The sequence below is a fragment of the Babylonia areolata genome, chromosome 14, assembly GCF_041734735.1.
Source record: "Babylonia areolata isolate BAREFJ2019XMU chromosome 14, ASM4173473v1, whole genome shotgun sequence".
In the NCBI taxonomy this organism is placed as follows: domain Eukaryota; kingdom Metazoa; phylum Mollusca; class Gastropoda; order Neogastropoda; family Buccinidae; genus Babylonia; species Babylonia areolata.
The window spans coordinates 14,719,154-14,733,175 of NC_134889.1; the positions used below are offsets into that span (position 1 = coordinate 14,719,154).

Consider the following 14,022-nt stretch of genomic DNA (forward strand, 5'->3'; position numbering starts at 1 on the left):
TTTCGGCGGATGTAGAGCTCGGTGTGCTGTACGTACGTAGGCGGAGAGAAGAAGCGGAAGAGTTAGCAGACAAGGCGACTGGATGAAACAGTCACCCAATCAGATTCGCTGACACAACACAAACGGGCAACAATGACTGCCTTGTTCCCCCCCCCCCCCCCACCCGCCGATTATTATCGTCATATTCTGTCTGTCTGTTTCATTTTGTCTGTCTGTCTCTCACTCTGTCTGTCTCAGGGTCTCATTTCATCTTTACTTTCTCCACTCTCGCCCTTCCCTTCCCTCTCTCTTTTCCTTTCTTCTGATATAAATTTTCTCTCTATTTATTCTTGTGTGTTTCTTTGTTATTTTGTACCCCCAGGCTGGGTGGGGGGAAAAAAAAGCATTCTTATTATTGTGCTTATCTCAATACCATAGGAAAATAAAATTTAGTTCGTTCGTTCGTTCTCTCTGTCCCCACCCCTCTCTGTCTCTGTTTCTCTTTGTCAGCATGTCTATGTCGATTCTGTGTACCCATCCTCATAAATACACAGAGCACATAGTCATAATGACGTAAGCACACGTATTTATACGTACATGCCTGTTGACTTCAACTTGATGATTTTTATCGGTTGACAAGTTGATTACAGTGCACGACAGGACATTGTTTCTACTATCAATGCAGTTAGAATGGCTTGAATTACACAGAACGCACATTTTGTTTGAATGGAAATCAGTGTGGTGGAAAAAGTTGAAGCTGATTTACAGTCGTGTGTGTGTGTGCGCGCGCGCGCGTGTGTGTGTGATATACAGTCGTGTGTGTGCGTATGTATGTGCATATGTGAGTGTGTGTTACACAGAAAGAACTGTGTATGTGTGTGTGTGTGTTCGCGCGCGCATGTGTGTGTATGTGTGTTTGTTCGTGTGTTTGCATGTGTGTGTTGGTTCGTTTGTGAGTGTGTGTGCGTGCGTGCGTGTGCGTGTGTACGTTTGTGTGTATGTACGCGTGTGTATGGGTGCGTGCGAGCGAGTGTGTTTGTGTGTGTTTGGAAACATATGTGGGCGTCCGCGCCCATGTGTGGATGTGTCCGGTTGTGCGCGTATGCGGGCGTGTGTAAGTCACACACACACAAACACACAGAACATAACACAAACACACACACACACAGAACACAACACACACACACACACGCAACACATATAGGTACACACACACACACACACACAGAACACACAAAAACACACACACACATGCCAACGGCCGCCAGCGCTCATTCTCACGAACCCACCCATCCACCCATGAACGGAAAACTCCCATAACACAACCACTGACGGAATACATCATACTGGTTTTTTCTTTCTTCTTCAAAGTTTACAATTTAATTCACGAAAACCAATAAAAACAACAGAAACCACAACAAATTCAAGCGAAAGATTTCCATTTGTTCCTTGCTTTGGTTCTGGCTCCTTTCTGATGTAGTTATCAAGTGAAACTGCTAGGAGGGAGGGGGGGGGATGGTGGTGGTACATATGGACATCTCTTCACCCCCCGGCCCCCAACCACAAAATAAATAAATAAATAAATAAATTAAAAAAAGAAAAAGAAAAAAAACCAACAACAAAAAAACCCACCAACACCAGATACACATATCCTGTTCTGATCCGAATGTTATATTAAACTTCGTCATTTGTGTGTCAACCATTCAAAAAAAAACAAAACAAAAAAAAACCAAAAAACAAACCAACAACTCATTCTGATGACAGTTGCAAGCAAGCATGCTGACGTCATTAGCAGACAACATAATTAATAGAATCTGCGCGTACATAAAATCTTGCAAGGAAAGGTAATAACAAGCACAACAACAAGAACATATTCATGATAATAATAATAATAATAATAATAAAAAATATGATCATTATTATTATCATTATTATCATTATGATTATGAATAAACGAAATGAAATCACTCCCAGGCAGTCTTGCTTTAGAACACAACATTGACAGCTAATATTTATCATTATTATCATAATCATTTTTTTGTGTTGTTTTGTGGGGTGGTAAAAATCCCTCTGTGGACAATATTCAGGTGGGGGAGGCAAGGACTATCTGGGGCATGTGGGTGGGTGAGTGGGTCAAAAGACTATAAACGAAAAAGAACATCGACCCAAAAAAACAAAACAAAAAACAACAACAACAAAAAAACCCCTCCCTTTGTTTGCGACGAACATTTTGGAGCAGAGACAACACAGCTCATTGTACAAGTCTACATGCTGTGGGCAAACAGCGCATCAAGCAAAGTAGATGACCACTAAAAATAATCAGCCGGGGGTATGGTTGTCTGTGGGGGGGGTTCAAGGGGTGGAGGGGGCGGGGGAGCGGGGTGGATCAGTCGTGGTTGGTGAGTGGTGGGTGGTGGAGGTTGAACAACGGATGTAAGCTGAAAGCAAAGACGTGGGGGTGGGAGATGGGGGGTGGAGGGGGCGTAATAGAGGAGTGCTAGGGATGGGGCTTGCTGGAAGTGCGGTGGAGGGGGGGGGAGGGGAGGACTGAGGGGTGTGAGGGTAGGGTTGAGGAGAAGAGGAGGGGTTGGGTGTGGGGGGACAGGGGCGGGGGGGGATCAAAGAATGTAAAATCTGCTTTTCTTCGGGTTTTTGTTGTTGTTTTTTTGGGGGGGGGGGGGGGTTACATGATTATTATTTTTGTGCGCATTTTTGACGCTTTTGTTTTTGATACGTATTCTGTATATTATATCATACACTATTTTAAATGTCTGATCATCCAAGTTGACATCTTTTGTAGAGGGTAAGTGTGGAGGTTTTTTTGGTTTTTTTGTTGGTCTTTGTTCTTGTTTTCTTTAAAATATTTTAAAAAATATCTATTTATTCATTCGTCTTTTTCATTTATTCATGTTTTCATTCCTTTATTTATTTATTCATCTATTTATTCATCCATCCATCCACCCGTCTATCTCTCTATCCGTCTGGCTGGCTGTCTATCTATCCACCTATCAATCTATCTAGCTAGTTGATGCGCTCTTCGTTTTTTTTACATATATATTTGTATTGAAATGACTGTTAATTAACACACAGTCTCCAGACAGAAACGTGACACGGACTCACGCTCCATCTTCACACAAGCCATGTCATGCGAGCGGAGATCGACTGCAGACAGCCCCGCTGACAGTTGTCCCCCTTCCTCAGTGCGCTGCGAATCGCGGCCCCTGTGTGACTGCACACGTCTTCGACATACACGCTTCACAAAAAAAAGTTGAGGACCTCTTCTGTTCTGTTTTTCACACAGACGTCAAATATATAGACTTCACCAAAAAGTTATGGACCTCTTTTGTTTTTTTTTTTCTTTTTTCTTACCCAAACAAACGTGAAATATAGGCTCCACAAAAAAGAAGGAATCTACCGAAACTCAACAACCTAAATCTTTCAAAACAGCAGCGGGAATGGGGGTGGGGAGAGGGGGAGGGGGAGGGGGGAGGATCGGGGCACGGGGGTGGTGGTGGTGGTGGTGGTTGGGGGGGGGGGGGAACAGAGCAGGAAGGAGAAGGTGTGTGTGTGTGTGTGTGTGTGTGTGTTGTGGTGGGGGGGGGGTGGGGGGTACAGAGCAGGAAGGAGAGGTGTGTGTGTGTGGTGGGGGGGGGGGGGGTGGGAGAGAGAGGAGGAGGAGTGTGTGGTGTGTGTGTGTGTGTGGTGGGGGGGGGTACAGAGCAGGAAGGAGGTGTGTGTGTGTGTGTGTGGGTGGGGTGGGTGGGGGGGTACAGAGCAGGAAGGAGGAGTGTGGTGGTGTGTGGGGGGGGTGGGTGTGTGTGTGGGTGGGGTGGGGGGTACAGAGCAGGAAGGAGAGGTGTGTGTGTGTGTGTGTGGTGGGGGGGGGGGGTACAGAGCAGGAAGGAGAGGTGTGTGTGTGTGTGTGTGTGTCGGGGGGGGGGGGGGTACAGAGCAGGAAGGAGAGGTGTGTGTGTGTGTGTGTGTGTTGGGGGGGGGGGGGTACAGAGCAGGAAGGAGAGGTGTGTGTGTGGTGTGTGTGTGGTGGGGAGTGGGGGGGTACAGAGCAGGAAGGAGAGGTGTGTGTGTGTGTGTGTCGGGGGGTGGGTGGGTGGGTGGGGGTACAGAGCAGGAAGGAGAGGTGTGTGTGTGTGTGTGTGTGTGTGTGTGGGGGGGGGGTTACAGAGCAGGAAGGAGAGGTGTGTGTGTGTGGGGGGGGGGGGGGGGGGCGGGTACAGAGCAGGAAGGATAGGTGTGGTGTGTGTGTGTGTGGGGGGGGTGGGGGGGTACAGAGCAGGAAGGAGAAGTGTGTGTGTGTGGGTGTGGGTGGAGGGGGGATGGGAAGGGAAGGGGGCACCACAGACTGCCACCAAACCTGACCTTCTTCTACACCGCTATAGGACTATGGACAGCCTGTCCCACATGCTAGCTAGCAGGGAAAGGAACTGAAACGAACCGTCAATAAATCACCCGACTCAAAAAAAAGAGAGACCTGACACATTATTACAACGGGTCTCGCAGACTTTTCAGCTTTTTAAAGCGTACAGCCCCCCCCCCCCACTCCCCCCGCCCCGCCCCAATGCCCATCCAGCAAACAAAAACAAACAACAACAAAATCACATCAGCAGAGCCTTTAACACTTGCGGAGCAAGCCAGGGGTTATCATGGGGGTGGGGGTGTAGGAGGTTGGGGGGGTGGGGGTGGAAGAAGGGTTCTCTCGGCGATGACGTCAACATGATGTCATCGCTCCAATGTCACTCACTTTCCTCATGTAGAATGGAGTCGCGGGCACTTCTTGGTCTCTCTCTCTCTCCTCCTGACAATCAATATACACATATATTTTCATTACCATTTTATCATTATTGTCTTTCTTTTTTTATTTATTATTAATACTATTATTATTATTTTTACATTTGATCTGTTTCAATGTTGACGTTGGTGATGTCAAGTCAGTCACGTTGATGTCTCTCCCCTCTCCCCCCCAGCTGACGTCATTGTGTGATGACGTAGGATTGCAGCGTGGTGGTGACGTGATGGCACTCATGCTCTGCTGTAGATGGACGTCATGGTAGAGCCTCCCATTGTTGTTTGCTGCACACACACACACACACACACACACACAACACACACACACAATTACAATAGTTTGGTTTCGTGTGATGATGAATGCAGCTCAACTTATTCTTCCTCCTCTTCTCATTCTCTTCTTCTACAAGACAGACAGTGGGAAAGAGAGACATAGAGAGGGAAAGACAGACAGACAGACAGACAGACAGACAGAGAGAGAGAGAGAGAGAGAGAGAGAGAGAGAGAGAGAGAGAGAGAGAGAGAGAGAACGAAACTACTTCCTCCTCCTCCTCCTTCTTCCTCCTCCTTTTTCTTCTCTTCCTTCTTCTTCTTCTTAATTCCTTCAGAACTTCCTCAGACATGTTTTAACCTGGACACAAGCGCACAGACAAAAACTCCCAACTGGCATTCAAAGATGGAAGATGAAGTAGTCTTGGTTCCATTTCTTCAAAGGTATTTGACGACCATGGAAATTCTTATTCGTAGCTAGCTACCAACACATGGCACAGAGATATGCTAGCGAGATTTAGAAATAGAACTAAAAGAAAAAAAAAGAAGAAAAAAAAGAGAAAGATTAATCAAATAAGAACTTGACCAATCATTCCATCTATCAATGTTGACAGTATCAGTGATGGTAGCTGTGGTGATGATTTCAATAACTACAACACTTGTAATAGTAGTAATAGAAACAAGAGAGGCAAGGCCTTCAAGACTCACTTGTGATAAATTAAGTCCCCTAGCATTAATTACAGAGTAATGTCCCTTTTTTACTATCTGCACCAAAACGTTTGCAAAATAAATAAAAATTCCATGCTTAGAAAAAGAAGTTCCTGTTTGAACAAAAAATGATACAAAAAATATAAATATAACAGTAAATGCAGTTTGCATATAATTAGGCTTCTTTTTTTATTTTTTTGTGCCCATCCCAGAGGTGCAGTATTGTTTTAAACAAGATGACTGGAAAGAACTGAATTTTTTCTATTTTTATGCCAAATTTGGTGTCAACTGACAAAGTATTTGTAGAGAAAATGTCAATGTTAAAGTTTACCACGGACACAGGGACACACGGACACACACACACACACACACAGACAACCGAACACCGGGTTAAAACATAGACTCACTTTGTTTACACAAGTGAGTCAATAATAATAATAATAATAACTAGTTCAAATGTAGCAACAATGACGTCAACGACTACAATAACAAAAACAACAACAGAGACAAGACAAACGTTGAAAGCGAGTGGCATCATAATAGTATCATAGCATGAAGTGATGGCCTAGCGGTAAAGCGTCCGTCTAGGATGCGAGAGAATCTGTGCGCACTGGTTCGAATCGCGGTACAGTCGCCAATATTTTCTCTCCCTCCACTAGACCTTGAGTGGTGGTCTGGACGCTATTCATTCGGATTAGACGATAAACCGAGGTCCCGTGTGCAGCATGCACTTAGCGCACGTAAAACAACCCACGGCAACAAGAGGGTTGTTCCTGTCTGTCTGGCAAAATTCTGTAGAAAAATGCACTTCGATAGGAAAAACAAATGACACTGCACGCAGGAAAAAATACAAAAGAAAAAAGGTGGCGCCCTCAGTGTAGCGACGCGCTCTCCATGGGGAGAGCAGCCCGAATTTCACATAGAGAAATCTGTTGTGACAAAAAAAGAGAAATACAAATACAAAAATAGGTATACCACTTCTACATCTCTGGAACAGAAGAGCTTTAGGCAAGCAACAACAACAAAATAGCTAGCAGCAAATGTATTGCAGTGGGTGTTAAAAAAAAATCATTCATTAATTGATTGATCGATTTCTTATTCCATAAGGACTATCATTATTATGAAAAGGTTACTATGAAACAGGCAAAATCGAATTAGGTAACAGATTCTATAACTGGCAGGTAGCCGTGGCCATTGAGAAGCGTTCTGCAGTTGACGACGCTGCACCCTAGAATTGTATCCTCTTGACATGATTAGGCTGTGGATAGGTCAGTGTCACTAAAGTCTCTCTCTGTCTGTCTGCCCCCACTCCCCTCCCCCTCTCTCTCACTCACTCCCTCTCTCTCAGTGTCTGTCTGTATGCCCCCACCGTCCCCCCTCTCTCTCACTCACTCCCTCTCTCTCAGTGTCTGTCTGTATGCCCCCACCGTCCCCCCTCTCTCTCACTCACTCCCTCTCTCTCAGTGTCTGTCTGTATGCCCCCACCGTCCCCCCTCTCTCTCACTCACTCCCTCTCTCGGTGTCTGTCTGTATGCCCCCACCGTCCCCCCTCTCTCTCACTCACTTCCTCTCTCTCAGTGTCTGTCTGTATGCCCCCACCGTCCCCCCTCTCTCTCACTCACTCCCTCTCTCTCAGTGTCTGTCTGTATGCCCCCACCGTCCCCCCTCTCTCTCACTCACTTCCTCTCTCTCGGTGTCTGTCTGTATGCCCCTCCCTCCCTCTCTCTCTCGTTCGCTCTCTTTTTCGCTGCCGGTGTAGCAGCAAATTCATACCCCCATTTTTGTTTTTCATACCGGGGTCAAACCTGACTGGCCCAGATTACCCCACGGGTAGAGGTGTGTGTGTGTGTGTGTGTGTGTGTGTGTGTGTGTGAGGGCGGGGGACGGGGGTCTATACAAGCTTGTCTGGACTGATTCGCGGAGATAAACATCAGATTGTCTGAATTTTAACCTAACTTTTAACCTACGTTGGCTTCAAATGACTCCTCCCATGGGGGTATCCCTTTGGGTCAGATCTGACCGCCGTCTCCTCTTCCAGTGAAGTGGGGGAAGGGGCACAGGGGGATGGAGGGGGAGGGGGGGGAGGAATGAGGGAGTCAGAAAAGGGCCAGCCCAGAACGAGCCCTCCCCCCCCCCCCAACCCTTCCGCTATACCTTCCTTTTTCAATAGCTTGATTATGATGGTTTGAAGATGAATATGATATGGGTACTTATCTGATGATAATTATGATGGTGATGTAATTCGGATACTTATAAAGCGCCTATTCTCGATCGGAGACCAAGCTCTAAGCGCTTTACAAACAAGGGGTTATTTGCACAACAGGCTGCCTACCTGGGTAGAGCCGACTGACCGCTGCCATTGGGCGCTCATCATTCGTTTCCGGTGTCATCTAATCAGGTTTCAGTCACGCACACATACTCGTACAGACATGTGATATTTTACGTGTATGACCGTTTTGTTTATTTGCCCCCGTCATGTAGGCAGACATACTCCGTTTTTCGGAGTATGTATGCTGGGCGTCTTCTTGTTTCCATAACCCACCGAACGCTGGCATGGTACTGCAGGATCTTAAACTTGCGTATTTGATCTTCTGCTTGCGTATACACACGAAGGGGGGTCAGGCACTAGCAGGTCTACACATATGTTGACCTGAGAGATCGGACAAATCACCATTTGCCCACCAGGCGCCGTTACCGAGATTCGAACCCGGGACTTTCAGATTGAAAGTCCAACGCTTTGACCACTCGGCTATTGCACCCGTCTCGAACCCGTAGAAAGGTGAGTGGAGGGGGGCCGGGGGGGGGGGGGGGGTAATTTCCAACAGGGGGGCGGTTGGGGTTGAGGGTGTGTGTGTGTGTGTGTGTGTGTGTGTGTGTGTGTGTGTGTGTGTGTGTGTGTATGTGTGTGTGTGTATGTGTGTGTGTGTATGTGTGTGTGTGTGTGTGTGTGTGAGAGAGAGAGAGGGTGGAGTCGATCTTGATCAGCCATAAATGACTACAAGGAGGGGAGATGGGGGGGGGGGGGGGGGGCGTGTCATGCCGAGAATGCCTCCGGGGTGCAATCCACACGGCGTGGGGGCAGTGTGAGGCTGTGGACACCGGCTGCACTCAGAGAACAGCACGAGGCAGGCAGTGAGACAGACAGGGTGACGGTGGCAGTGTGACGATGAGCGATGAGCCAGCGCTATTGCTTCAGTTGTGACGGCTGTGCATGGCCACGCGAGGTCACACTCACCATGATGAATTACAGCGTGCGCGAGCGCGCGCACGCACACACACAGAGAGCATTCACAACACAACACTACACACACACACACACACACACACACACACATACAGAGCATTCACAACACACACACAAACACACAGAGAAACATACACATACAGCCAAACAGATCACGCACGCACACACACACACACACACACACACACACACACACACACTCTCCCTCTCTCACACACACTTAAACACGACACACACACACTGACAGTATTTGTAAAAAAAGAGAGAAAAAAACAAGAAAAAAAACAAGAGAGAGATAGGCACAGAGAGAGGGGGAGGGAGAGAGAGAGAGAAGGAGAGAGAGGGGGAGAGAGGGAGAGAGAGAGGGGGAGGGAGAGAAAGAGAGGGAGAGAGAGAGAGGGAGAGAGAGAGGGAGAGACAGAGACAGAGAGACAGAGACACAGAGAGAGATAAACGAAACGAAACGAAACGATTTTTTTTAACGAGCGTACTGGAGTAAGCACAGCCGCTTATTTTACATCCAGCCCTCAAGGGCAAAGAAGAAAAGGGAGGAAAAAAACAAAACAAAAGCAAAGGCAACACACACACACACACACACACAATTACATATGAAAATAAAAGGCATAAATGAAAGCATGTACATTACCTAATTAAGCACGACATGACAGACTATCATTGAAAGGACCAAATCATTGAGAGAAAGAAAAAGAGAGAGAGGGAGAGAGAGGGAGAGAGAGGGAAAGAGAGAGAGAAGGAGAGAGAGGGTGTGAGAGAGAGAGGGAGAGAAAGAGACAGAGACAGAGAGAGACAGAGAGACAGAGAAACGGCAAAAACGACAAAAGAGGACGACGAAGACACAAACTTCACTATCACTCCAGTCCAGGAATGTAGGCTGGATTTAAAAAAAAAAAAAAAAGGTGGGGGTGGGGGGCGAACTGGACGACATTGTACGGCCTGAACTTGGAGAGTGAAACATGACCCCCGCCCGCCCCCCGTCCCCCCTCATTCGCCCCCCCGGCCCCCGCACACCTCCACATGGACCCATCCCTTCCTCCCCATTCCATCATGTTACTGTGTGACGCGGGGGGTCCAGGCCAGAACCCAGAGAGGGTCTCTCTCCCAATAGAGTCGTCATTCATCACCCCCCTCCTCCCCCACCTTGCCTTGCTCCCGAAACAGCCACCGATTGCTGTGTACACACACTCACTCCTCCGACAGTGACAGAGTAGAGCTCACCTCCCCCTTCCCCTGCGCCACCCCTTCCCCCCCACTCCCTACACCACACCCACCCCTCCCAATATCGCTGATTGGTGACCATTGACCTCAGCACACACCGTTTTCTTCCATCTCACCCCCCCCCCCCACATCCCCCCTGACGGGCGCAATAGCCGAGTGATTAAAGCGTTGGACTTTTAATCTGAGGGTCCCGGGTTCGAATCACGGTGACGGCGCCTGGTGGGTAAAGGGTGGAGATTTTTACGATCTCCCAGGTCAACATATGTGCAGACCTGCCAGTGCCTGAACCCCCTTCGTGTGTATACGCAAGCAGAAGATCAAATACGCACGTTAAAGATCCTGTAATCCATGTCAGCGTTCGGTGGGTTATGGAAACAAGAACATACCCAGCATGCACATCCCCGAAAGCGGAGTGTGGCTGCCTACATGGCGGGTTAAAAACGGTCATACACGTAAAAGCCCACTCGTGTATATACGAGTGAACGTGGGAGTTGCAGCCCACGAACGCAAAAGAAGAAGAAGAACAACCCTCCCCCAACCACCACCACCCACCCACCCTCTGAGTCCTCATCCTCTCACCCCCACACCCCCCGCCCTCCAACCCCCCATCCAATCAGTTTCAGTTTCTCAAGGAGGCGTCACTGCGTTCGGGCAAACCCTAATACGCTACACTACATCTGCTAGGCAAATGCCTGCCCAGCAGCATAGCCCGAAGCGCGTGGTCAAGCCAAGCCTTGAGTGCATGCAAATAATGGTTAATTGTGTACCTGTCCGAGTGGATGTCTCCTTCAGAGTTTTGCCACAAGGCAGCCTTTAATGTTGCCTTCTTCTTCAGGGCGTCAAGTGCTTGCTGCACGCGGGACCTTGGTTTCTAAAGTCTCATCGTAATGACTAGAATCTCGTTATTATATTTTTCAATCAAACCTGGGACAAAGGCTGAGACTGGGATTCGAACCCTGACCCTCGCGGACACTGTACTGGCAGAAAGACATCTTAATTAACCATACTGCTACTTTCACTCCTTACCCCACCCCCACCCCGACCTCCATTGCTGATTGGTGACAAGTGACATATGCACCAACTTCTTTTGTCTCACACCCCTGTGTCAGAGGTCCGACTCTTCTGCTTCCCATGCACCCCCGCCCCCCCCTGTTATTGCTGACTGTTGACACACACACACACACACACACACATACACACACACACACATATATATATATATATATATATATACACACCTAAGAAACACCTAAAACACACACACACACACACACACACACACACACACACACACACACATGCACAAGAAACACATAACACATACACACACGCACACAATAACAAACAACAGATAGACAGACAGGCAGACAGACAGAAACAATAAAACACACACTTGCAAATACTCTCTCTCTCTCTCTCTCACACACACACACACAAACAGACATACAGAAACAACACACACACACACACACACACACACACACACACACACACAAACAGACATACAGAAACAACACACACACACACACACACACACACACACAGACAGACAGAAACAACACACACACACACACACACACACACACACACACACACACATACATACACAAACAGACAGACAGAAACAACACACACACACACAGAAATCAAGCCCTCCCACCCCTTCCCGTCCGTCAAAAAGCAAACAAATCAATCAATCAATCAATGGATAGACGAATACTAAACAAATAAGCACTCGAATACACTCATGAAAGAAAACAATTAGATAACAGATAAGTAAATGAATGAATATATAAACACACAAATAAATAAATGGATCATTTTTGTTTTACAAAAAACAACGAAATAATAAATCGAACAATAAAATGAAGAAAAACAACAACAACAACAACAACAAGAAAATAACAACAAACAAAAAATACCCAACAACAAACCAGTAGCTAAATATAAATTTAAAAAAAAGCTCAACAAAAAACCAAACAATCAAACAATCGAACAAACAACCAGCCAGATGAATACACCAAAAGGGGTGTGTGGCCACACTCACAACTTCCATCTTGTCGCCATTGACCTTCCGGAGGATGCTCATCTCTGCCTCCTTGGAGCCAGCCTCCTTGTGTTGTTCCACGAAACCACCGCCGTCAAACCGGATTATACTCTGCGGGGAAGGGCGCAAAAACCCAAAGAAACAATTAGACACAATCCACCACCACCACCACCACCAACACCAACCACCACCACCACCACCACCTCCGTAACCACAACCACTACCACTACTATGAACGATTCGTAGAAATGTTGCAATCAATCAGTTATTAATAAACAGAACTAAGAAAAAAAATCCGGTGTAAAAGTAGACAGCTTAACTTATACCATCATACTTGCAGTGTACGAGAAAGAACAGGACAGGACAGGACAGGACAAGACAAGACAGGACAGGACAAGACAAGACAAGACTTGTTCGTTTCAGAAAACCCGGTGGGAGAGAGGGTTGGAAGGGGGGGGGGGGGGGGGGCATGAAAATGTTCCATCGTATTTCATGTAACTGATCCAAAATATGAAACATTATAAAATATGGTGCTCACACATAATTTACAACTGTCTCACAACTGTCTGGTTGAGAGACACGTTTGATACATGAAGAAGGAAACGACAACACAAAATTTGACGCTCGAGTGGTTTATTGTGGACTGATATCTCAGCCGTTTTGTCAATGTCCAAACTAGTCTTAATGTATTAGAAAATAAATGTACCGTTGAGAACTCGCGAGAGAATGTGCCGACACAATATCTTCAAATTTCTCACTCACTCTCTCTTCCCATGTCTCTATATCTGTCGGTCTGTCTGTCTCTTTCTCTCTATTTATTGTGTCATGTTTTTTTTCTCTTTTTCCCCACGCCCCTTCAGCACGGAGCTTTAATCTTTATTTGAATAAAACAATCGTTGTCGTTATCATTATCGTTCTCTCTGTCTGTCTGTCTCTTGCTGTGTGTGTGTGTGTGTGTGTGTGTGTGTGTGTGTGTGTGTGTGTGTGTGTGTGTGTGTGTGTGTGTGTGTGTGTGTGCACTCGCGCTTGCGCTAAAATTCATATTTATTTTATTTCATTATCATTTTTAACATGGTTTGAAATTTGCCGATGAAATTGCTACACGTTTGCATCGTGTGTTTGTTATAAAAGAGATATAATTATATATTTTTTTTCCATTTTTCATGAGGGCAGGATGGAAACAAACCTTGTGTGCTATTTCCATATTTACTCCCAATTTGAAAAACAACAATACCACCACCAACAACAAAACAACAACAGCAAACCCCAGAATTTTGTTCGTTCCAACCTTCAGCGGGGTTCTATCGATGAAACAACAACAACAACAACAACAACAAAACCCAAACTTTGGTTCGTTCCAACCTTCAACGGGGTTCCATCGATGTTGACAGAGTCGTAGGGCTGTCCGAGGACGAAGTGGAAGACCCTGGACACGTCCGGATTGCCCATGATGCCCACGTTGATGGTCCACTGGTCCCCGTCCCGGGAGTAGGCGATCTCTGTCTTGGAGCTCTTGTAGAACTCCACCTTGTCCGGCGACAGGCCTGCAGTTCACACACACACACACACACACAGAGTCACGCGCGTGCACACACACACACACACACAGAGGCACACACACACAGTCACGCACGTGCACACGCACACACACACACACGCACACACACACATGCATCATGATTGTTAGCCCTGTCGTGCTGTGTGCTTAGCGTGCAAAATATAGTGGGAAACAACA

The 14,022-nt window shown here is 46.9% G+C and overlaps 1 protein-coding gene across 2 annotated transcripts in view; it reads right to left on the minus strand.

Moving 5' to 3' along the window:
• Positions 1–4,239: 4,239 nt before the first annotated feature.
• The window catches only part of LOC143289500 (fatty acid-binding protein, adipocyte-like), a 140,744-nt gene continuing 130,961 nt past the window's right edge, over positions 4,240–14,022 (minus strand). For both annotated transcript variants that reach the window (XM_076598487.1, XM_076598486.1), the window contains exons 3-5: positions 13,650–13,831; positions 12,288–12,398; positions 4,240–5,067 (exon numbers count right to left, since the gene is read on the minus strand). In XM_076598487.1, the coding sequence (XP_076454602.1) occupies positions 5,017–5,067; positions 12,288–12,398; positions 13,650–13,831 (344 nt within the window). In that variant the 3' untranslated portion in view covers positions 4,240–5,016. The remainder of the gene's footprint in view (positions 5,068–12,287; positions 12,399–13,649; positions 13,832–14,022) is intronic.